Source organism: Trachurus japonicus, chromosome 6 (genome assembly GCF_045865225.1).
Source record: "Trachurus japonicus isolate A0001 chromosome 6, Traja_1.0".
Lineage (NCBI taxonomy): Eukaryota > Metazoa > Chordata > Actinopteri > Carangiformes > Carangidae > Trachurus > Trachurus japonicus.
In genome coordinates, this window is record NC_140912.1 from 10,034,249 (window position 1) to 10,061,260 (window position 27,012).

The 27,012-nt window shown below is 42.8% G+C and overlaps 1 protein-coding gene across 7 annotated transcripts in view; it reads right to left on the reverse strand.

Moving 5' to 3' along the window:
- reln (reelin) overlaps positions 1–27,012 on the reverse strand; it is a 98,932-nt gene that overhangs the window by 48,397 nt on the left and 23,523 nt on the right. For all 7 annotated transcript variants that reach the window (XM_085778688.1, XM_085778687.1, XM_085778686.1 and 4 more), the window contains exons 3-4: positions 13,783–13,921; positions 832–902 (exon numbers count right to left, since the gene is read on the reverse strand). In XM_085778688.1, coding sequence (XP_085634814.1) covers positions 832–902; positions 13,783–13,921 — 210 coding nt within the window. The remainder of the gene's footprint in view (positions 1–831; positions 903–13,782; positions 13,922–27,012) is intronic.

Consider the following 27,012-nt stretch of genomic DNA (forward strand, 5'->3'; position numbering starts at 1 on the left):
GAGGATGAGCGCTCGGGCAAGGAGACAGAGGAGAGAAGCCTTGTCGCTAACTCTCTGTCACTCTTCCAGGCCTGACTGAGGGCTCTGTGCCCCATCTTTTCCAAGTGGCATGGAGCCATCAAGTTGAGCACTCTGCCTGGCAAGGGCTACAATCGTCTGCAGTGTCTCCAATGACCTGCTAGGGGACATGTTTGTAATAAACAGTCCTCAGAGACTAGGTACAATTACTTTTTTCCCTAATATACTCACTAAGCATATCAGCAGCTAAAGTGCTTCTCTACTTTTAGCATTAAAGTCAAATATGATATACAAGGAGGAGTTCTTGAGTGAGGAGGAGGCTTCTTTCCTGTAAACAAGCAATTATACACACTCAGCATGCAGAGTGGGACTGCACTGTCTGTCAATAGCTACTTAAGGCTGTCACAGAAAGTGGATGTAAGAAGTGTTGGCCATAAAGCGTAAATCTCCGACAGAGAGAGGGGGGAAAAAGCTGAGTTTAGCATAAGCTGAAATTAAGCTGGCAATATAGGACATCCAAATATCTCTGGCTCTAGCTGCATCATTAGTGAGAGCCAGGAAGTGCTGCAATGCCACTGTCATGAAGAAGCTGCATATCAACCATACTGTGTCATCCATATTTTGACTATTCGTGCATATGATAGACAGTAATAGGAGGTATGATGGGGGGAAGGTGAGTGAACATATTGGTGCACATGTGCTCAAACAGTATGTGCATCTGTGCAGGTTTATCTGCCCGTAAGTGCAGTATATTAACATGTTTGTGTCATGACGGGGGGAGAGGGGTATATGTTTGTCGTGCCTGCTACTCACCTCCTTGCTCACAAAGCTGCTGGGCCAGAGCATCCTTGAATAAAATCTGTCCTCGATGTGTTGCTGTGGCACTGAGGAGAGAGAGACAAAGAGAGATGAAGCATTAACACAAACAGCACTACTGGGAAAGTTAACTACTCTGTCCTTAATATATGAAGATGAATACAGCACAGATGGCGTCATTTCCCACCAAACCAAAATGCACTCTAGCACCCGACATGAAAGCGGACATTTTCTGAAGTTCATTATGATGTGACTTTAGGGTGAAAACAAAAAGAAATACCCTCAGAGCCCTGTCAAAATGGGAACTTTAATAAACTAGCTTCTCAGAGGCTATGTGGGATAGAATAATATTTACATCATGTGAATGGCAGACATGACAAAACACAAAGCAACAGTGAGCTCAGCTAACAACACATGCCCTGGATTATCATCTTATCTTGGAGCAAAGTTGGAGGTCTTGTTTCTATGACTGCATTTTCTCTCCCTAAGAGGATAATTGTGATTTTATTATCTACATACTTACAGGGATATTTCCTCATTCATGTTAATGCATTGATGACATGACAAATGTTTGTGCGCATACAGCTCCTAGAGTGGATTATCATATATCTTCCAATATAAGTGCTTTGCTCTACCATAAAGCGTTTGTGCATGTCAGTGTAAATGTAACTGTATGTTGCGTGCTACTGTATAGGATGTAATAAATTCCTTACAGTGGCCACAAAATGCATTATTCATTTGAAAATGGAGAGATGTTTAAAAATCAAAGAGGGTGAAATGGCTGTGAGTGCAGTGGGATCTTTTACACAGATACTGAGTCGTGCTCTACTGTTCTGTGGCCATGTGGAAAGAGATACACTCTCATATGCAATGTCATAATGACAGTGGGGAATACGCATACTGTACAGAGGAGGCTGGAGGAATGTAGGGAGGGATGTCATCTCTTCCCAACAATAACAACTGCTGCTGCTGCAGCAGCAGCAACTGGTGGTGATAATAAGAATAAAAATAGAAATAAAATAGGCATTGTAAAAACACAGGATTATAGCCAGAGAATGAAAAATAAAAGAAACTCAGAAACAGGAGAGAGATTGAGATGGAAAGATTGCTGTGAGTGTGCGCTGCATTCTTCAGAGTGGCCTTGAAAAGAGTTATTGGGAAAATTTTTTAAAGTTTTAGAGCCCTTTGTAGCTCATTCCATTTAGTGAAGGCAGCAAAATGATTTGTGTAGCAGTCCTATGAAGGAGGCGACAGGAGATGGCACAACACTTTTAGTTGGCTAGTAAAAGCTGTGCCACTCCCCCGGTATGGTCTTGGTTTTCCCCACAGAATACACAGAGGGAAAACGGTTGGAGTGGGACTGAGGTCAAAAACGTAAGGAGGATAAATAACACAGGCACAGGCATGACGTGTTTCCTCATTGACAGCTTGGAGCGTTACCATGTTTCGATCAAGGAGAGAGGAGCAGTTGGAGTCTTGTCTCATCTGCCTGGCACCCAGACAATGTTTTAATGTCGTAATTTGGCTTTGGTAATAATGAACATTATCTGTGGCTTGTAAATAGGAGCAACCTCACACTTAAAAACACACACTGACACAGCAATGACAAACTCTCTGTGCCACCCACATACAGTTAGAAAGTCCCTTCAAGGGCCACTTGTTGAAATAGGAGGTCTTTGTCCAGGTCTCTGCCATGTAAGGACACACTTGGGCTCCTTACACTGTTGTTTCAGTGTTCAGGGAATTCCCAGGGTCCAAAGACATGACACAACATTTCTATTATCTAAGTGAAACAAATAGAGCTCTGGATAACGTCACTGAGATTTCAACTTCACTCTATGTCAACTTGAATGTCAAACATCCAGACAGTTTTATGAGTGCTGTGCCACACCCAGTCAACAAACCGTATATTACAGACTCAGAGGATTAAAAATAAGAAAGGCTTGATGGAGACAGAACATAGTAGGTACCTGAGTCTGTGAGCCCCACATCTATTGTACATGCTCTCTCCTTCTCCAGTTTGTTTATGTCTCTTTCGTTCTCTGCCACCCCGTGTGGATTTTGCCTTGCACCTCCCAAACTCTGCCCTACTCTGGCCCACAATGCAGACTCAGGCATTTATGGGTGCCAAGGCATTTACAGGTTCATCTCAGCTCATGAATAATGAATAGACCCCTCATTAATTAGTAAAGAGCTCCAGTGCATGTGCAGAGCTGGGGAGAAAACATACATAATTACACTCATATTTCAGAATTGGGCGAAAACTAATTTGAGTTTGGTATTTATGAATAAAAGATGGTGCGTAACGAACAGCGGGTGGGGATGTAGGAACAAGGCTCTTAAATATTTACTAAACACTGTCTCAAGTCAAGTTCACTAAACAGATTCTGTTAAGTGACGAGGGACAGGGTGCTCTGTCAAGCAAATTTGACCTCACACACATTTTAGACACACACATGCACACACACACCTCGATGACAGCAACCCTTTATCAAACCAGGTAAAAAGGTCCTGCAAGGCATGATGCATCTACGACAGACTTTTTCCCCATGTTAAATCAATGTAAAGGGGCTGCATTAGTGAAGTGTGTTGATGTATGTACCAGTCAAACAGTCAAGTATAATCCAGGCAGCAGAGTTGGAGGAAAAAGCTTTTTACATCATTGAAATTTTAAAAGTATGAAAACTTACTATGCAGAGTCCTGATGTACTAAGTTGTAAGAAGCATTTTGATATGCTAACACTGACATGAACAAAGGTTGCACTAGTTTTAACTACGTACTGTTGGTAACATTATTCGGATGTGTCATATTTTATAAACTGATAATATGTTTTGTTGGTAACATCTCCTGATCTGAAAAGCAAATGTCCAATAAATGGAGCAGGGCCAAGAATGCAGTATTTGAAACGAAATACAGAAAAGGTACACTGCAATATAAAGCACAACCCTTAACATAGTACATGAATAAAAAGTACTTTGTAAATTATACAGAGGTGTCTTTGAAAATTTCAGACAAGTCAAGTACTTGTCTGTTTCTAATGATGTTCTTTTCCTCACCTTCAATAAATACAAAGCCAGAACAAATGTCAGTGGAGACAAATTCAGTGGGAAATTTGGTGCTGTTCCCTTGGAAGTGTGTGTATTAGTGAGTGGTCTGACTATGTGCGACTTAACACGTATGTCATTAAAACAGTAGCCAGAAGAGGGCATTTAGTCTGAGCTGCAGAGTGTGTGATCGTCGCAGCGCGACGCCAGCGTCTGTCCTGCCGTCACACTCCAGCGGCTCCTCAGCGTGTGTCTCTCATTACCATCTCCACTCAGGGAGCCACACACACGCAGGCACCGAACAGCGTGGATACACACAAAACATTTATTGAACATCTAAATGTTAATTTGACTTTCTTTGGGGGGAAAAAGCAATTAAGGAACTAAATGTGGTGCTGTTTTTTTTTCCTCCTTTCACTCTCCTCTGATTCAAACGAGGGATCATTCATCTTTTGTCATCTTCTCCCCTCTCATTAGTCTGAGGAGCAAATCTGAGAGAGGGGAAAGAGAGAGTGATTGGAAAAAAAAGGGAGGATTGAGAGAGAGTGAGATGGATAGATTGGGGGGGAGTTGGTCAGAGGAAATAGAGATGGGGGGTTAGATGGCCTTGTCTTCAAAGTCCACAATCTGCTGTCAAATAGCAAGGCATACGATCAACACACACACACACACACACACACACACACACACACACACACACACACACACACACACACACACACACACACACACACACACACACACACTTCAAGCCATACATGAGCTTTAACATGTATGCAGATGGACAGGCTGTCACTCAAAGAGCTCCCAAAAGGGCCTGGAGTGGGTAATTACCAAGCATGTCTTCCATGTTAGATTACATGTTGCTGTTGGCCATTACGATCCCCCGGGAGCCAGCTTGACAGCTCCCTGCTAACCACACACACACACACACACACACACACACACACACACACACACACACACACACACACACACACACACACACAGTGGGGAGCCCTGACAGTTGATTTACCCTTAAGCCATATACATGCAGTTAAATATAGCTAATACAACCTTAAAGACAGGAACATGACCACAAAAACAAACTTTTCAAAGTGTATTCTTTAACAAAACGCCCCAAAAAAATCCTTCCCTACACTAATTACTAGATCTGAGGGCAGAGGACACACACATACACTCTTCTTCCCTCGTTAGACGACACTCCCATCCCATTCGCCTCAAATCCCAATTAAAAGCTCATTTTCTCTTCCAGCTCACTAGGCCTGTTGGTAATCATGATTAATATGAGGAGTTTCAGTGGGGTGCAGTTCCAGTCACCAGCGCTGATTTGGTGCGTTTGGACCAAGCCCTTAAAATAATACACCCTAATTGGTTGATTTATCTTCCATGTTGAGGACCAGCTGTGGTTATGGCATCGCAATCAGGGAGGACGAGTATAAGAACGGAGAGGCAGAAATATGGAGAAGCAAAGATGGGAAGATGAGAGAGGCTGAGCAAGCGTGTGTTCGGCTCTCTCTAGAACATCGCTGCTCAGGAGCTTGGATGAAATGTTGAGCAGGTTTTCTTGATTCGACCCCAGCTTTGACATTTTCATCACCATCGGAGCCCAAGAAGGTGTGACTGGCTTTGTGAAATCACATTACTCCCTCCCCCCTCCCTCTGCTACTAAATTAATTAATTGAAAAAAGGCTCTTGGAGAACATGCAAATTTAATGAAGCTCCACAGAGGAGAGATTTGGGAGTTGTTTGGCAAATTACCTGCTTGTTAGCACAGGGTCATAGAGAGTTACGGCTCCGAATACAGCCAGAAGAAGTGCAGTTATTGCTCAGTACACAGCCAGGAGAGGAGCAATTGACCTTGACTACTGTTAGCGAGTAATAATTAGAGGGATTAGGAAAACAACAGTCATTATGAGTAAATATGTGAGGAAAAAGACAATAGAACAGAGTTTTAAAAAAGCTCCCTATTTTCAGGCTCAGGTAAGTACGAGGTGTTTTCTTTCAGTCTCACAAAAAGCTGCTGTACTGTAAAACTGGATTCTTTTCGGTAACACTTTATTTTAAGGGGTCCTTGTTCCTGTGTAGTTACCTAATTAATTACAGTGTAATTACCTATGTAACTGCATGTAATAGCATGTACTTACATTGTAATTACATAGTGTATTTTGGTGTACTTACAGGTCCTTGTTACACTTGTAATAAGAAATGCTTGTTACAATACCTGGTCAAAGTGGCCTCTCTCTTTGGGGAAGGGGTACATCTGCAAGAAAAATGGGTGAAACCACAACCCATGTTGCCTGGGCAACCTTTTCCATCAATCTTCCTCCTGCCTCTTGAGTCTTGGAACATTTATGCTGTTTCACAACTTAGTCTATGTAACAGTTGTGTTAATACACCGTTGTTACTCTTTGATACAGTGTAATAAGAACATTAAAGTGTACCTGCTGGGATACCTCAGTTCTTAACCATTAACTGCAATAACCAGTGTCTTCGATAGTGTACCACGTGTGCTGTTACACAACTTAGTATATGTAACAGTTGTGTTAGTACACCGTTGTTACTCTTTGATACAGTGGAATGAGCACATTAAAATAAAGTGTACCTGGGTCGGGATACCTCAACTCTTACAAATTAACTGCAATAACCAGTGTCTTTGTACTGTCTTTGAGGGTTAAAAAAGTGTGTGCTTTTGTTCAAAGAAACCACGTCCGAGTGAGTGGTCTTCTCTTTGGTTCAGAGAAACCGCGTCGAAGTGAGCGCTCGGCTCGTCAAGTCCAGCTATGTTGTGTTTTTTCTGTTGCATGCTCACTTCTCATGCTCGGGTGTAAAAGTGAGCACAGACGGCTAAACAGACTGCTAAATAATATTGTTGGATGCTTTTGCCTTGGGGAATGTCTATCTGTGAGTAGAATATGTCAATAGTGTTACATGATTGTGTATTTTTGTAATTAAGACATGATTAGTTATGTTTTCGGTAAATATACCTTGCTAGCTTTCAGTCTATGCTAACTCTTTTCATTTTGTTAATCTGGATGCTAATTGAAGTGTACCTATTCATGCAATGCTACTGTAAGTACTGTAAGTAAATTGTGTTTCTGTGATCATTTCAGTTTTATGGAGGAGAAATAGAGGACTCCATTAAAGGACAGGAAAAGATCAAGCCTTGTGGTTTTTTGGGGATAATAAAAATAAAGGACGATAAAGGAACACTGAAATGCATTTTTTTGAGTGTGTGGTTTTATGCATACAGATTGCTGATGATGTTTTCAGTTCCATATGAATTGAGTTATCCAGCATTGTCTCATTTTCTGAAAAAATGCTATTCTAGTTATTGGTTTATGTAAAAATACTTGAGTACCAAGTTTCTGCATGATGTTACATGTAAGTATGTAGCAGGTACACTTTATTTTAATGTGCTTATTCCACTGTATCAAAGAGTAACAACGGTGTACTAACACAACTGTTACATATACTAAGTTGTGTAACAGCACACGTGGTACACTATCGAAGACACTGGTTATTGCAGTTAATGGTTAAGAACTGAGGTATCCCAGCAGGTACACTTTAATGTTCTTATTCCACTGTATCAAAGAGTAACAACGGTGTAGTAACACAACTGTTACATATACTAAATCGTGTAACAGCACACGTGGTACACTTTATTTTAATGTGCTTATTACACTGTATCAAAGAGTAACAACGGTGTACTAACACAACTGTTACATATACTAAGTTGTGTAACAGCACACGTGGTACACTATCAAAGACACTGATTATTGCAGTTAAGGACTGAGGTATCTCAGGTACACTTTAATGTTCTTATTACACTGTATCAAAGAGTAACAACGGTGTACTAACAGAACTGTTACATATACTAAGTTGTGTAACAGCACAACAGGTACACTTTATTTTAATGTGCTTATTACACTGTATCAAAGAGTAACAACGATGTACTAACACAACTGTTACATATATTAAGTTGTGTAAAAGCACACGTGGTACACTATCAAATACACTGATTATTGCAGTTAATGTTTATGGACTGAGGTATCCCAGCAGGTACACTTTAATGTGCTTATTACACTGTATCAAAGAGTAACAACGGTGTACTAACACAACTGTTACATATACTAAGTTGTGTAACAGCACACGTGGTAGACTTTATTTTAATGTGCTTATTACACTGTATCAAAGAGTAACAACGGTGTACTAACACAACTGTTACATATATTAAGTTGTGTAACAGCACACGTGGTACACTATCAAAGACACTGATTATTGCAGTTAATGTTTATGGACTGAGGTATCCCAGGTACACTTTAATGTTCTTATTACACTGTATCAAAGAGTAACAACGGTGTACTAACACAACTGTTACATATATTAAGTTGTGTAACAGCACACGTGGTACACTATCAAAGACACTGGTTATTGCAGTTAATGTGTAAGGACTGAGGTATCCCAGCAGGTACACTTCAATGTGCTCATTCCACTGTATCAAAGAGTAACAAGTGTGTATTAACACAACTGTTACATAGACTAAGTTGTGTAACAGCACACATGTTCCAAGACTCAAGAGACAGGAGGAAGATTGATGGAAAAGTTTTCCCAGGCAACATGGGTTGTGGTTTCACCCATTTTTCTTGCAGATGTACCCCTTCCCCAAAGAGAGAGGCCACTTTGACCAGGTATTGTAACAAGCATTTCTTATTACAAGTGTAACAAGGACCTCTAAGTACACCAAAATACACTATGTATTTACAATGTAAGTACATGCTATTACATGTAGTTACATAGGTAATTACACTGTAATTAATTAGGTAACTACACAGGAACAAGGACCCCTTAAAATAAAGTGTTACCTTTTTTTCTAAAAGGGTCAGATCAGGACAAGAGTGGGAGAAAGAGAAGACTTGAATGTATTTACCCAGAGCAAACAACAGAGGGGTGAAGCCCAGCAAAAAAGTCATGTTGCCGGGCTTCATCTTGTCAGTCACAATGGAGCACAAAATACATCTGGAGCAGACCCCCCTCCTGTCCCTTGAGCATGGTTCATTTTGCTGCATTTAAAATGAAGTGCATTTCTCTTTCAAACTCCACGCTCTATTTCATCAGGGATTGATAGGGAGGTCACCGTCTCAGCAGATGGGACGGCAACGCACTGATGAGACTGTGTCTCTGGTGCAGTGCATACGTGATGCGGGCAATTTATGGCAGTATTGATCAGAGCACCGATCTGTACTACCATAACTGTGTGTGCATGTGTGTCTCTGTGTACACAGGTGTATGTTGATAATTACAAGGGGTCACGGACTGCCCCATGGGAAATAAGACACTATCATGGATGCAGAGACCTTTAAGATAGACAGCAACAGGAGCCTGGGGTGTGATCTGCTGAGGAGCACGAGAATGGGTTTGCCTCTTAAAGGCAGTGATTTACTGTTATATTCTAAAAAAAAAAGTGACATATTTTGAAATTTTAGAAAGGTTAAACACATGAGTATGAGAGATATAGGAGCTGCTGTCGTGTGTGAATGTGTGATATATGAAAATTGGAATTATATGGGTGGACTGTGTCAGATTTGTGGCTCTGGTCGGATTGTGGAGCAAAAAAAAGTGGATCGGATTTATGTGTTCTGTCATCTTTTGCATTACCCCCCAATATTTCTATATCTACAATGCCAAAAATGTGATTGGCCTGAACCAATCATTCATGTTCCTTGGCTCAATGTCTACAGTGAATCAGTCACACAGCCAGAGGCCAGTGTGGAGCTTTAATGATGAGGGGAGCTCATTAACCAGTGATTTTATGTTGAAACAGACTCCAAGATTGACTTGAATAACAGCAAATCAATGTGGAAGACTAATAGGAGGAGAAACTAGGAGCTGGGTGAGGTTATCTGTCAGCCTGATGTCTGAACTCTGACCTTTGACCTCTGATTAATACAACAAGCTGTCGATCACTCTGCTTGTCAGGATCAAAAAATGGAAAGTTCAATCCAAATTTGAATTGATCACTTTATCCTGTGATAATATGACTGAACCGCCATGTTTCCAAACGGGACATCTGCACCTGATGCTTTTGTTTGATTTTAATACTCACTGTTTTCAGAGTCCTGAATGATCTCTAGTGGGTCTGAAATTTTACCTGCACATCTGCATTATAGTGAAGTCTAAAATGACTGTGACCTTTTAAGAGCTGTGCTCATTCGAAACCACTGGTTCCATGTGCAGGAGTGGACTGATCAACAGTGGACTGTACTATACATCTCTGCACACAGACCAGCCCCCTCCAGACAGATGGCAGTATTAACAATGCAACAAGACCCAGCATAATTACAATATCGGAACCATTTCTTTTCAATTAAAGCTAACAAGACAAGAGAGTGTTTGAGCACCCACCTGCCCTCCATCTCTTCATTTCTATTTCTCCACCTAATTGCTCCAACAAGTGGCTTCAATCTGTCTCGGTCTCCACATAGAAACCACAGGTAGCAGTGATGCAGACACAAGAACGTGTACGACCAAAAGCATATATTGTATGGTATATTAATACACACACACACACACACACACACACACACACACACACACACACACACACACATATTTGAAGACACACTTACATTGCATGCCATGACACACACGAACAGTGTGCTATTAGATCTGCAGGCACCCGTCTCCTCAGGGGATCATTTTGGATGGGGGGGGGGGGCTCACATCCAGTAATTAAAGCAATCTCCAACCCAGCAGCTGTCTGAGTCCCACAGGGAGCCGGTACAAAACACTACAGCTCAAAAACACATCTCACACACATACCAATAAACAATGACATGTTCATTCAGGGCTCCATGTTTGCATCCAGCACCCGGACACAAGCAAGAGTTCTGTAACGGTGGGTTGAATATTTTTCTCTGAAGGTAGCTGTAGTTGGTTACATATAAAACCCTGTGTACACACACACACACACACACACATCCACACACACACAGCACCCACTGCTGCCTTGAGGCTGGAAGTGAAGCAGAATAAAGGCAAAGAAAGGAACACACAGACCAGTGCATCTTTGCATTCACCAGAGGAAGCTATTAACCATTCTCACCTCTGCTAAGTGCAGCAAAGCATTCAGTACATTGTGTGGCATTGTGGACTGTCATGTCTGCACAAGAAGAATAAAAAGTGGGGCACAACTATGTTTTATGCAATCATTAAAGCCTGAGTTGGTTTTTATTTTGTGTAAGAAAGGGTTTTCTCTTGGCCTGAGGAAGAGTAAGATGGAACTGATGGTTCCCTTTGAACATTAAACTATCAAATAATTCTTCAGAAACGACATAAAGAAGTATCTTCCAATGTTACAGCTTAAAATTGCTTTGCTTTATATAGGATCTACACTGATATAAAACAGAAAAGTTTGCTTTCTAAAGGACTGACTGATATCATATAGCAACAATAAAAACTGTTCTCATGGATGTATGTGTCTGCTCCTTCCTCCTCCACCTTCTCTGCCTCCTCTCCTCCAAGGCCTCCACATCTCTTTAGGTGGCAATTTACAGCCACCCAGAAAATGAGTTCTTCTCGATCCCCACGTCACTGCACTCTATCACACTCCGGCTAGTGATCTGTTACCAGGAACACTCCCACAATATCGCCCATAAAACTGCTCATGGGCCCCACATTAATGCAGCGTCGGGCCGGGCCCCAGCCCTGTGAAGGACGTGGGATGTCTGTGGCTTTAATTCAAACACTCATGGACACCGCTTGTGGAAAATGGTCCTTGTATCCATCAGGGCACAAGTGTTGTGCACAAGGGCAGGACATTGCATTATTTACATTTTGTGCTGTCAAGGCAAATGTCTTTTCCGTGACATCCATAGCTCTATATTTTTATCATCGTGGTTGACTTTTAAACTGACTGTGGCATTTGTCACAAAACTGCATTTCTGCAGCCCAATCATATAACCAAGATGCCGAAGTATGACAGACAACGGCAGCCTCACACACGGATTTGATCCTGCCCTCAGGAGTAACAACTCTGACAGTGCGCTCCTGAGAAATTTGATGTGGCACCCAAGGTGGCCCTGGTTTTGGACACAGGGGCCTCGCCTGCTGAATTCCCCCCACTGAGTTGTGCAGACGGGGATATACTGTTGGAGATGGAAGCTGTGAACTGTAACAGGGTGCAGTGAGTGTGTGCGTGTGTGTGCGAGAGAGAGGAGCAGTCTCTAGCCAGCTGGAGTGTGACTGGCTGACTTTGATAAGGTCAGCCGCAGGGGTCCCTATTGTCATATAGTGGTGGCCCCCTGCCAGCCCCACTGTCATCAGCATTGGCACACCGCTTCGGTTTACACTTGCATGCAAACACACGGCTCATGCGCCGACACACACACAAATACGGAGGAAACGCACAGTCCTAGTAAGCTGACACATACTCAACAGTAAATGTGTTTGCTGGCAGACAAAAAAGCCAGTAAATCTGTTTGGGTCTGTGGATATTGTCTAAATGGCGGCTCCACTTCAGCAAATTCCCGAGCTGAATCCTTTTTCTGTCAGTCTGTCCATAAAAGTCTCTGTCTGAAAGTCTATCGAGTCCCTCCAGGAATTCACCGAAAGATTTTTGCAAATGCTGCCAAAGTGTTTAATTTAGTTGTGGCTTTTATGAAACACTGGTGTGCAATTTGCAATGTCTTTCAAGTTCTGAAAAAGGATGACTGGTGATAAAAAAGAAAAGGAGGGATTAGTCTGTAGTTTGATTTGACTATCCAGCCATTCAAATCTCTGATGATAATAATAATAATGCTTTTAACTTTGTGTTTCGTTTAAAAATACACTGGGCTGTCCTGGATTTAAAAAAGTCTGAGATTTGACGTGTCAAGTGTATGAATACTGTGAAGACTGAATTTCTTCAAGATCTTTGCCCCATGCAAAGTCACAGCAGCACGCACAGCACCACATTACAGAGTTATCTGAATACTCCCTTTTCCTCTACGCTTCTCCCACAACAGCTGCTAATTGCATTTTGACTGATTATCAGCATGAGGCCGTAAATCACCAGCCAAGAGAACTAGAGGGAAAGAGAGTTGGAGGGTGTTTCCAACAGATAGAGATGGAGAAAATGATGAAGAGCGAGATAAACCAGAGGAGGGGGGGGGTCAGAATATAGGAAAGACCCAGGCTGTTCTTAAAAGTGCTTATCTAGAGCTATTTCCTCTTGGGCCAAGGTTTCAGGGAAATGTTTCTACCTGTGAGATGGAAGCCACTTGCCCCTGAATGGAATAATAGTACAAAATACTAATAATAAATAGTGAAATAATAGAAGATCAATCAAAAAAATTTTTTTGAGGTGCCAAACGTGTGTGTGCATCACACCCATCCTCGGGGGATGGGTGTGATGCACACACATGACATGACCAACAGCTTACACTATTTCCAACGAAAAGGGCGAGTGAGCCCATTGAATGAGAGGATGGGGATATTTCCGTTAATTCTCAGCAGGGTATAAAACACACACAGACGTTCACACCTGCTACTGCAAAGGCCATGTCGAGCAAGGTAATTAGGGGATATACACACACGCCAAGTCTGTCCCTGGTTTCACCTCTTTCCAGCCATCATGCATGCTCTCTCTCTGACAGGATGGCCTTTTAACATCCTGTCTGCAGCCCCCAACAAAGAAAACACCACCCATGATGTGAGCTGATCTCTAAGGCTCCACGGGTCAATATGCGGCCACATAACATTAACAGATATTATTGTTAGAGTTTATGACTTCCATGTCAGGGTTAGATGTGCAGCAGCTGTAAAGGTCCTTGTCTGTGTCACGAGGCTCATTCATTTGCAATTTCTCCGTCTTACACTCTGTTAGACTCTTTCTTTTCTTCGCATGTACATTCAGTGACTTACAGGAAGTTGACGCAGCCAGTGCCGGGTGGTGGAGCGATCCAAACAAAGCTGAAGCTGGTGGAGGGCTGGTGGCTAACGTGGGAAGCGACCACACTGCAAACAAACTGGGTCCCCCCAAACTGACGCTCTGGTATCACACCTGGAGAAGAGAGAGGAGGAGAGAAAAGGTGAGATACCAAAAAGACAAAGGGAATGAGCTGTATGTTCATCAGCCTCCTCGTAACGTCGCCTTCAGAAGCTGGAATGTCAGAAAACAACACGCAAAGACAAACAATAACTAAAACACAGATGTGGTGTAAGGGGTTATATTTAATTTATGGCCTCCTGGGGTGAAAATTTGCTTTTGGTAGCCAGCTCTCACTAGTTTCCCACTGGCAGTCTTTTAAAAATTAATACATACACTGCTGCACACTCATAGACTTACTTTTGCAAAACTGTGATGGATTACCAAAACTATCTCGAGCAAGTCTGTTCAGGTTGAATTTATGCAGTAGTGAAATAAAAGAAGACAAGTAGCAACATATAAAAATAAAACATGGTGTGCTGTGTGAGATGATTTGCAGCAAAGTCAAACCGATCAACTCGTGTACAATTAAAAGTCTGAACTACAGAGTCAAAGCGAAGCATTGATGTCTGAGTGTTGAACATACATATCCACTCCACCCTGTCCTCCCTTCTTTCCATTAGCTTTTTACTCCTTCCTTCACTCGTTTGATCTCATGCCATTGTACTATTAATTCTTCCATCCACTGGCATCCTGCAGTTTTCTTTTTCTTCTTACATTGCTTCCTGCCTCACACCCATTTCTCACCCACCTTCTTCCCTTTGCTTCACTTCTCTCCTTTCATCATTCATTTTTTTCCAGGACCCCCTCCTTCTTCTTCTCTCCGTCCCTGTGAGCCGACACTACATAATGAGGCTCTGAGTCCAGCTATGATTGCACCGATGGAATGACATCATGTCACACAATCTTTCCTTCATATCACAGAGGGCAAGGGCAGGATGCCACCAGACTCATCAATCAGTGTGCGGACGTACAGAACAGTTGAATTATTTACCGTAAGTAAACAGCGTTGTAGTGACCGAGAGGACGTGTCCAAACTGTGCAGGGACTACTGAAACTGGAGTGTGCATTTTCACAGACACATCTCCCAGACTGATAATCTGGCCATTTGTCATAATTCAACAACACCAAGTCAACACTGTGGTCCAGTGCCCACAGAGCAAACACATTCAGCTGCTTTAAAAATGTATGTGATGACCCATCTGTGTATTAAGCTGTGCTGTGAGCTGCAGTGCTGCGCCGGCTGGCCTCTGCTCTACACAACCTTCAAACACAACCCTCTGCTCTCTCCTCTCTACTCCTCTCTTCAATCACAACTCGCATCCCTGAAAACATAATCAGCTATGATTAATAACATCTGAGCTTTAACATCCCCTGGATCGATGTGCAAATCAATATGCAAAGACGGTGCATGTGTGCGTCTGTGTCTGCGTGTGTGGTTCAAAACTAATTATTTAAAGAGAAATAATTCCGCCCATTTTTGACAGTAATAAATTTGCCACACAGACTGCATCCATAAATACACACAATGTCGACAGCACCAAAAATGTGTCTGTTTGAGTCTGCCAGCTGTGTGTGTGTGCGTATATTTGTGTGTGTGTTCATTTGGAGTGTTGTGCAGAATTTATGCTGATATGTATGTGCACGATGGTACAAACAAACCTAGTTATCATTGCTGTCGGATGAAAAACTAAGAAAAACAACCTTGTTTTTCTTTTTTTTCTTTTTTTTTACATGTATTTATTTCACCCTGTGGGATTTCCAAAGGTTTTCTTCAACCCAGGAGTTGTAAATTTTCTAATCATGTAGAGAAACATCAAACTCTTTAATTGGACTTCAAACTGATAATCAAAAGCTAAGTGATTTAAGAGGTTTTCACATGACTACAACATATTGTGACATTGTGTGCAAGTACATGCATCATGCGGCCCCTAATGTGTCAGATTTACGAGGTGTCAAGCGAAGCGGCCCTACAAGGAGCTGCTGGTGTGTAATAAGAGACTGAGATGTAATCACCCTCTAATAGTACTGCTGTTCTCCAATCACCTCGGCTGCAACCTCTCAGTGTAATGGCTGCGATTTACTCCTAAGCAAACACGTACACACTCACATGGGATACGCAAACACACATTACTGTCTCGGGTTATTGCTGTGTTGTTTGTTAGCGCATGATCCCCTCAGCAGCCTATCTTTACTGCCAACATACAGAACAGCAGAAATAGTTTCTGAGCTGGTTCTTATGAAGCACTCAGGGAAGCATGCACCGACATACCCATACATCTTCCCTTCTTTTTTTTGGTACCCCCTCTGACCGAAAACACTGCCATTTTCAAAACAATTTCCTCGCTGTTACGTGCCACAAATTTACTGCTACAACAAGGGCAGGCGAGACAACAGTTTTGGAACTAATTGTACAATTTTGTGGCAGATGAAGAGACGGAGAAGTGCTATGAATCTTTCTCACCGCACTGCCATGGTGCAATTTGAGAATCCCTGCAGATGTGCATAATACAAGCTTAGCTCGTGTGGCAATGAAAACACTTTGTGGAAAAGCTGCAAAGACAAACAGACAGAGAGAAAAGTGGCGATAGAGCTGAGCAGCAGCAGAGTGAACAGAGGAGACAGCAGAAGGAGAGAGTAAAGGGCTGTGGCAGTATGGACAGAAGGACAGCGATAATGAATCTCTCATTCAAATCACTCATTCATTTACATTTTGAGTCCTATTTTTCATTAACTGTTATGACAATACCACCATAACTAACATCCCCCAAAGTTAATACAAACACACAATTCAACAAATTGACAAAACATTGTGTGAAAATGAGGTAAATATAAAGACAGTAACAGTGACAGGGACAGAAATACGAGGTGATACAGAGAGAGAGGTAGAAAGAGGAACTGATGGTATGGCTGAAGAAAAACAGCAGTTTGGCTAGGGCGAAGATGAAAAGGCAGACTGATGCACTCCAGGACACAGCAGCGCTGGGACTCGACACCACTCACAGAATTTCTATTCCCACTTGAAAAATACACTCAGGCGTAAAAATGCAAATAACGAAACTAGTCCCTTTCATGTCAGGGTGTGGAGAGAGAGAGAGAGAGAGAGAGAGAGAGAGAGAGAGAGAGAGAAATCACAATTATTCAATGAGATCCAAATCCCAAACGTTCCAGTAAAGCAACAAGCTGTAGTGAACCTGGAAAACAAAAACTCTGACATTCCTGGTTCTATCCGGGGAGATGAGCAGAAAAACAGTCAGTTTCATCATTGTGAAATGAAAAATATATAACAGAGCCCTTCCTGTGTCCTTGTGAGCCGGGGTCACACAAACAACTAACACAGTTTGCTCAGATTATCTTTGAGTGGGATGGATGTTAACTTTCCTTTATGTGCTTGTATTCGTATTTCATATTTATTTGCTTTGTCTTTTTTATCCCCACATTTTGTAAATGTAATTTCAGCACTTGATGCCGTTGTACTAATTGAAAGCTTCTGTTAACAGGTGATCATGAAGCAAAAAAAACTTTTAATTGTTTTACTGTCTAACTGTTTTGTTATTTGCCATTTTTTCCCCACATTTAGTTTTTTTTTTTAAAATCACACAATCAGCCTCATGCAGAACTCACCTACTGAGCTGACAATGACCTAAGTTGTAGCTGCAGCACAAATGCTGCTGGTGATGTTAGATCAGTATCACCAGAGGTCGCATCCAAATTCATTAAGCAGCCAGGGTTCTTGGAGGTAACCGCACATCAACAGTCAAATACACACATGCAAATACATGCATGCTCAAACACACACACACACACAAACGCACGCAGTTCTTTCACATGCAGATTGGGCACTTATGAGCTGTCGGCAGTGATTAATGGCAAGGGAAGATGACCTGCTAACTCCCACGGTATGACTGGGCAGAGCATGTTTCATAAATATGAACCCACACACTCTCTCTCTCACACACACACACACACACACACACACACACACACAAATGCCTTTACATGGATTGTTGGGCATGACCACACAAAAACTCACTGAGATATAAAGAAACACAGGAAATGGGTGTGTGTGAATTTCAAGGGTCACATGTTGGTTGTAGAACTGTAACCCCAACATCAATCTCTGCTGGTAATTGCAGTGAATTTTTAAAGTGTCCCATAAAAAGGAAGTGGGAAGTTCACTGCCACTTCTTTATTCATATTCAGTCCACCCATGTCTGAAGTAACAAAGACTTCTCTCCACTTTTGCCCCTCCATCTAGTCTTCCTCTTTCAAATACGCAAACGCGTCAATTCACATCTGTCTGCGTCCTCTTTAACTTCTCTCTGCTCATGGCATTTTTATCTGTCTTTATATCTCACTTTGCAAAGCTAATGAGCTCTCTGCAGCCAAGCTCAAAACAAGTCAAATACATGGAGTGAGAATTCTCCCTGATGGAGCAGATGGGCAATTGGTGGCTCAGCCTGGCAGCAGCCTCACACTGTAGGACCAGCAGGAGCCGGTCTAACTGGCATTAGAACTGATAGATGGGCTTTGTGGCAGAGTGCTGAGGATTCGAGAGGCACCATTCAAATTGATGTGCACGTTTACCAGAATCATTCAGAGTTTATACGCACCATTTGACATCTGGTCAGTACCAAATAGCTATTGGGATTTGCAGCCGTTCCAGTCACACAACTGTCCTTCGGCAATAGCTGGCTCTGCAGCAACAGAAAACTATTAGTTTGGGGAACCTGCTTGTGTTTTATGTGACTGTATCTGTTCCAGATAAATACTTTTGAGATGATTCAGTACAGTGAAGGAACATTTTTGATTCCCTCTCTATGCCACTAAGGAATTGCTGAGAGGAAGGCAGTGGGAAAATACACTTCAGTCCCTAAAGGCAAGAGGAATCTGGGAGCTTGTTGCTTCCTTTCCCCCAGCAGCGAATCTAGTAAGCTGGTCCTGCTTTCCCTTTACTGGAGTGATTGTTATTAATGAATTCATGTATGCCTTTAATGCGAGAGAACACGCACACAGAACCATAAATACACAATGCACATGACCCTGTACGTCTGTGCAAACACACAGAAGAGCAACCATGAAAAGAATATTAAAAAATCCATGTGCGTGCATAGCAGTTTGCTCAGAGCGTTAATGAAAGTGCTATGAAGTAGTGTAATGTGCTGTAAGGAGATTAGGCTATTTGATTTTTGTCTGGGGAATTTATATATGTCACCAATCACTATATACTTTTTGATTAAACACAGAAAAGTAGGTCTCATTTAAAAGAAAAGATTAAAGTTTATAATGCACATCTTTTGTCTTCTAGGCCTGTTGTGTGCATGGCTGTGGTGTGTGTATGACTGCGCACACAGACAGATAATGGCCTTATAAACAGTGATCATTCTCCGACTTGTTCAGACTTAGAAATTCAAAGTATACCACCCCAGATAATTTGGAGAGCAAGCCCATTAAAGGCTCATATTTCATGTGGTAATTTTCAAAACCTGTCATAAACCTATTGGAGCATTAACATGTGTTATTAAAAGCGTGTGAATGTATGGGAATCTGTCAAAAGGCAGAATAATGCCTCCGTCAACATGTTGCAGGAGAAGGTCACACAATGGCAACATAAATGATACATCACAACAGTACTGACAGCCTGAGTAGGGACCCCATACGCTTTTATGTGACTGTGTGTGCATGTTTGTGTGCGCCTGTTGCGTCGCATTCACCCTTTCTCCCCAATACTATCTTCAGCTGGTCCACCGCGGGGTCTCACGGCGCATGACAACCTTGCTCTGCTCTGCCATTGGCTGAAACAGGCATCCATCTCAGCATCTGACAGTCACACTGCCATGGAGACTGGTTGGCAGCACTGTGGTGATGGCAGGGTTCCGGCACAGTGTTGCCAGGAGGACGCTGTGTGTTAATATGGGTGGTGAGAGATGCCAGTGGCCAGGGGAAAAGGGAGTAAGAGACTCTGTGGGAAAAAGTGAAGTGGAGACGTTTGCCACTTGAATTAAAGAGCGTTTAAATGGAAGTAAAGGACACCTGGAGGTCTGCTGAGCGGCGCAAGAGAGACTTACCGTGCATGTGCGTGTGTTTACATTATCATGTTTTTCCATGTGTTCACACTACATGCAATTGGATGTTGTGTGAAAGAAGCCATGTGTGTAAATAAAATGTATGTATTCATGCCCTCACTCTAAGAACCTGACCACTTTTTGCCTGTATGCATACATTCACAGAAGAATTGCTCTTTCATTTAGGCTTCCATTGTATCTCACAGCATCCATCATCCATCATCCATAAACTGTTGAAGGCGAGGCCACACACACACCCACACACATGCACAAACATAGACACACATTGTAGGAGCTGCCAGCATGGCGCTGACCAGCTGAAAGAAAGCACTGTACACAACAGCACATGGTCATATGTGGACAATAATTTAGTGAAAGTAATCTACTAGTTTAATCATTGCTTATTCTGCTGTAATACACCTCATTTATGTTGCATCTATCAAGACTAAAAACTGAAAATATGAAGAAAATAATAATAGTAATTGCTTGAGGCTGTGAACTGCTTCCATTCAATGATCAAGAGCTACAAGCCATACATGCATGGATGATAAATGGCAAATAGGAGCACTAGTGGAGCAGAATATACCCCCCTGAACTAATGTGTCATAATTGAAATGAATGTTGTTCTGAATCAAAGTGCTGTGTGTTTTGGAGCCCAAGCCTGTATGATAGATGAGGCCTCTACTTCTTTGCACGGCCCTGCAATCCATCTCAACGCTACACCCACATAATTGCAAGCACACATGAAGTACACCCAAATGCATATACACATGTGTGAAAGACACAAGATAAGTCGGACGATCAGAAATGATGGAAACAAGCCAAGAGTAATTTTGGGAGTAAAACTAAAGGTGAGTAGTCAAAAACCTGGTCAAAAATGTACTGACAACTGTGATGACTATTCAAAAAACACAATTTGGATTAAAAAAAAAAAAAATCTTTCTCCCATGTAAGTGGGAAAAGTGTGAAAAGTGGGGCTGATTATTGTACTGTAAAACACATCATATATATGGTAGGGGAGAGTGGGGTAAGTTGAGCCACTTTTTGTATTCAGGATCACTACATCAAGACAATTATAGTTTTGTTGCCACATCTGCATATATTTCAGGATGTTTTGCATCCCTACAAATTAACAGAATGAGTGTAAATATAACTGTTTTTAAAATATAGCATGTTCAAAAAAAGTGGTCTTGTGACTCAACTTACCCCATGAATGGGGTAAGTTGACCATAGGAGTGGGGTAAATTGACCAACCCCCCCTTCTTTCCTTCCATCCATCTCCTACCTCCCCCTTTACTTAATATTTCATCTGTCCAGGTTAGGTGAACACAAACTGCAGGGACTTCCTGCTGAGTCACCAACTCACTGAGTTTTGCAATTACGTCACATCTTGGGAAGAATCCCAGATATTTTTCTTTGAAAGTAAAGTTTGGCACACTATAAACAACTTTTCCTGTTTATAGGAACATATTTACTGTAATCACAAACATACAGAATCTTGATTTAATCATTTGGACATATACAACCAAAATATATTCATTAAGTGTATAGAATAGGTGGCTCAACTTACCCCTGGCCAAATGGATCAACTTACCCCACAGCTACCTTAGCTTGGGTTTATTGCTCTCACAGCTAAAATGGTGCAGTTTCATGCTAGGTTTACTACCTCATGTTGTAGCCCATAGATACCACAACCCATGTATAAATCAAATTTGCAATCATCTCTTTTGGTCTAAACACAATTCTCATGAAACTTATGATCGACAAAATTCACTCTCGAGGGTGAAAAATGATTTTTTGGTCATAAATGTTAAACCACTTTACTCACGTGGTTCTAATCTTCACAGACTCCATGAAATTATGCCTGCCCCCCAAATATTTGGTCACATGCTAACTTTTTCCTATAGTTTCCTAGAAACAAGGGGTGGGTCAACTTACCCACTGGCTCATCTTACCCCACTCTCCCCTATATGAGGTGTATTACAGTACAGGTTTTGCTTCTTTTTAGTAATGTTTCAACATTCTCAGAGCTCAGACGTTAATTTGTGAGCACAATGTTATTATTATCATATGATATTAATTATAGTACAATAAAAACTGGATTTTGCGTTCCATTCTGTTTTTATGAGTCAAATAGAAAAACAGGGGCCTGCAAAAAATGGTTACAGTGTGTGTTATATAAACCATTGAAGTGTTGCTTAGAGGCCTAATTGGAGCAACATAGCCAAGCCTACTGGGTGCTAGTGGTGTGAGGCCTGTGGAGCAGCACCCAGTGGAAGGCAGCCAGCTCCGTGCCCCAGGAGAAGCTTACCACACTGGGTGGCAAAGTCACTGAACCCCCCCCTCCCCCAACACCCCTCTAGTCCTTGAGCACCTACTTCTTCCTTCCATCCATCCATCCATCCGTCCCTCCCGTGCGTCCAGCCCTCAGTGAATCCCATGAGCGGCTGCCTTCTGTGGGTGTGTGTCATTGTAGCTTGGCAGGCACACACCACAGCTTTACCAGCAGGCGCCAGGGCTAATTTGATTTTTAATTCAACACGACTCCTCAGCTAATAGTTTGAGCTGGGGATTAATTAATCTGATTTGACTTGTGCTAATTTCTTGCACCCACGTCCCTGCTCCCCACCCGTCAATTCAGCAAACAAACAAACTGTGAGGCAGCGGTCTCGCAGGCTCTGTCACACACACATGTTGAGTATGAGAGACAGAGACCTGGGGCGACAGGTGAGGAGCCAGTGGAAGCCATGGGAAAGCGAGGCGCGGCGCCTGTGTTGCATTTGCATGCACGTGTGCATACAGCATGTGTGTGTATCTGACTGTGTTTACGGAGGAGGCTGGAGCGGAGCCTGGTCTGACAGAGGAGTGCTGGGAGGCAGTGAACTAATCATGGCAACAGCCTGGCTCTCGTAAGGAGGGCGAAACATAGAGAAGGTCACCAACTATTTTCGCTGCCAAAATATGGGTCAGATTGGATCTGGGTGAGCTGCTCACACATAGAAAAAAATGTATAGAATGTAAAAAAAAAATGAAGCATTTCTATCCATCTCACAGGCTTTTAAATGGTCAAGGACCAGATCCAGCCAGGTCTACAGGGAGAAACCAGAAGACCCACTAAGCGTCCTCTTCTCACAGAGTCAGAGAGAGCACTTCTGCTGTTTCTAATACTCTCTGTAACGGAACTTTAAAAATGAATAGACTTCAGAGTGCAGCCTGGATGGCGTGCACCTTGTGCAGAAGACTTTATAAAATCACTCGCTCTCAGTTTGCACACCAAACCCACAGATGCCCACACACTTGCAAGGTGCATGCGGAGGTTTTTGAGTATAAGGAGTTTTATATCACAACACAACAAAGATAAATTTCAAAGTCAACTTGCCGCTGTGTTGAAATGATGCAAACCCACTAGTGTTCCCAGAAATGTGTCAAACTGAGCAGTCTTTGAGTCAAAGCGCTCTCTGTCGTTATTCTATCTTTATTTCTCTCTCTTCTCTCTGGCATGTAACCAACCTCTCTGCATGGCAGAAAATAGCATTGCTCTGCTCAAGAGAGACCACACATGGGAGAAACAGCCTACGCCTGCTGCTCTCTCCTGCAGGATAAAAAATAAAAAATAAATAAAAAATAAAACTGCCCAACAGCTCACACACCACTTTGAAATCTCTATCACAGTCAGTCCAGCTCCTGGTTTCTCTTATTTCTGATCTCTGTGTCACTGTGGACCTTTTTTCTGCCTTATATATTTGGATGCAAAAAAATACAGTGAAAAAAAGAAAAAAAGCATACTCAGCATGTGCATACAAATTTTTGTGTGCTCCGGCAAAAAGCAAATAGAAACACAAGCCCATGCACACTCGCTCGCAGACACAAATCGATGCGCACATGCATGCACACAGATGCGCATACTGAACACTACATACACATACAAATGTAAGCACACCTAGTGGTGCTGTGGGAGTTCAAAGAAAGGACTATGTTTTTCCAAGAGAGCTGGTGTACACTAAGTGAAACAGTAAATTCCCAGCAGCAGTGCTCCAGCAGGTCTACTGTACCATCGCACCTGAGAAGCAAGACCTATGCTGTTGCGACGTATGGTCAGCACTAATGCATCGGAGTCTGATGTGGGTCTACCATAAATTAATAATGCATTGAATTCTTTGAAGGTGGGGCTGCCTTTTGCTTCTGAAGAGGCTGTGGCACATGGAGAGAAGCTGCATGACTTGCAATGCATAATCACCCAAGCATTCCTCTGGACTCTGAGAGCGCCCAAATGCTTAGCCACCTGTTAGCATCGCCAGGCAGTGCGAGATCAGTGGGGGAGGACATGTTGAGCAACGGGAGGGACAGAACTGAGACTCAGCCCAGTGGAGGGTGGTGAGAGAGTTGGGGAAGACCTGTGCCAGCAAAGATGGGAGATTTACAGCAAGCCGACCAAGCTGATCTCAAGTCTGATCTAACGCTGTGCTGCAGAGAACACAAATCACCTCCCATACATAACCCTGTCCCTGACAACTCATTTCATCTTCCGCACTAATGAATTCATCATCAGGAGGGATCTGCCTCTGGGTGCCTCAGCCCTGAGCAGAGAAGGAGTAATGGCTTAGATAAGTCATCATCGTCATTATTAACATCACTGGCATCACAAACAGCACCTTGCCTCTGTTCAGCCAAACAGCTCAGGAGCAACAGTTTAGGAGTGAGTGGCGTCCTTGGCACGGAGTTGCAACAGGGGAAGTTTGGAGGTGTTCAAGGTTATTGTAAGGCGGGATGTCAGCACAAACGTTGTCACCGATTGCACATCCAAAGTGTGAGAATCAGCATGAGAGTGTGTATGTCAATGGAATTTGAATATGTTGTGGTATGAGTGGATAAGTCAGTGAGTGTGAGAGCTCTTATGGCAGCAAGTGAGTATGTGTGTGCATGTGTGGATCTGTGTGTGCATGAAGGAGTCTAAGCGGCGCAGTCAGGGAGCTGTCAGCCGAGAGCCAGGGAGCAGGCTGATCACAGGGCTGTAGTGCGTTTGAAGTCTCCTAGGGACTGACAGCTTCTCTCCCCATGGGAACCTCTTCCCTTGCCCCTTTTCTCCTCCCTGCACCACCCTTTCTCTATATCACTCCTCTTTATGCTGCATCTCTCCCTACACACAGTGTCTCCCTCTCAGTTTTTCTTCCTCCCATTGATGGAGGGAGTATGCGGAAGCACACTTGCGCTCTCCTGGGACTGTTAGTAGCGCGTTTGAGAAAACACAGAGGTTTCCAAAACAAGGCTTTGTTCAGTAGGAAGCATCGTGTCTCTGTAAATACTGACATGATGAGCTGCCATCTCTCATAGTCTGACATTCTGGCTGACATTCAATCTGGCTTGGTGGCAAGAGGGCGCAGACAGCCGACCTTCAGCCTTGAGATGGATGAGGCTGTGGATATCTGGATTTGAATGTATAATTGCGCATAATAGGAGAAAAAGGCCATTCATTACTGTGCATCTCTACATGTTTCCGTTTCGGCCCTGTTCAATGTGTGGATGGCATGATTACACTTTTGGCTGCACACCCTTGCTAGCCCCTCCTCCGAAGGTCAAGGTGCAGCAGGATTTCATCTCTAATCTGGCTGTGTGTTAGCATGAGCCCATCCGTCATGGGGACAGAGTGTCGGCTGGATGTCCCTGTCACTAAGCTGTCCATTTTGTCAGACAGCCAGATCCGTCATATTGAGATGGGGACTGATCCTTTCTAGCAGAAGCGAACCACACCGCAAATACATACAAATATGCAAATTAACGACAAAATAAACATCACCCTGCAAACGAGCCATCCATCAATGACCACTTTCTCAGCAGCTCAGCATTGGCACGGCAACACCAATCAGCCACTCCGTCAGAGGGAGTGATGGAACGCCATCCTCTCATCTTCCTTCTCTGCCTCCCCATCTTATATCAGCATACTGTCCGCCTTTCATTGGTCCCTATTTGCCATTTTTCATGCACACTTCCTCTAATTTTCTCCTCTCACTCTCCACTCACATTCATTCCCTTAATCTCAAATACTTTGTCACCCACATGTGGGCATTTTTGCCTATCCATTTTCCTCTCCGTCTATTTTCAAAGCTCTCTCCTCCTTTCAAGTGCCTTTTGTTCATCATCATAATTACTACATAGCTGAAGACGTTTAGAACGAACGCATTTTCTGTCTTTGTGTTTGAATGGATAATGATTTGATGGGAAACATTTTGCCATTAGGGGAGGAATACAAATCTGACCGCATGTGACATGTTTCTTTCCATCCAGGCTCTGGCTGGCGAGGTCCAATACATCACCTCATCACTGCTGCGCGACATACAACAGTCAACTGTTCTTTTGTGTACCAGAACCATATAAATCAAAATTATGATACTGTACGTAAGTCATTGTTTTCATCGTAAAGTCTTTGACAGACAGCAGTTTGAACGTGGTGTGAGTTCCTTACAGAAAGCCAAGACACTGGGATGGAAAGAAAGAGCTCTTAATGGAATAAAAGTCAAAGGAGGGAAAAACACGGAGCAGTTGGAATTCTCCAGCAGCTGAGTCAGTCCAGACTCATGTTGCTTTTCTGGCAGAGAGTATAGACATCCCCTCCACAAGTTACACACACATACTAACGTAGCGTTTCTAAGTTTCACTGTAAAACATCTGCTGTGGTGTCTAATGAGTAATTATGTTGTCAAACTCCACTACACAAAAGAAAGGAATGAATCACTTTACACGCGCTACCTCGTCCATTAACTGTGTATTATGACTACGTAACGCGCAAAATGACATGTTGAGTCTTTCCTGCCTGTGCCTGGCACCTTCAGACGGGATCATTGTTGCGGCTGTGCCTGAGCCAGACTAGTTTATCGGGCCCCTTATGGGCAGATTTATAAATACCACAGTCAATTTACACTGTGTGTTCTCCCGCCTTCAAGTGGGCACAGCTCCCAAACATAACATTGTTTTTAGCTCCAGTTTGTCTGATTCTGCACTAGTCAAAGCAAAACAATTACGGCATCATAAAGGTCTGTGGTTAGCCGCCCGGTGGCTAGTGGGGAACCTAACCCTAGCCTTGGGCAACCAGAGCAGCAGTTCAGC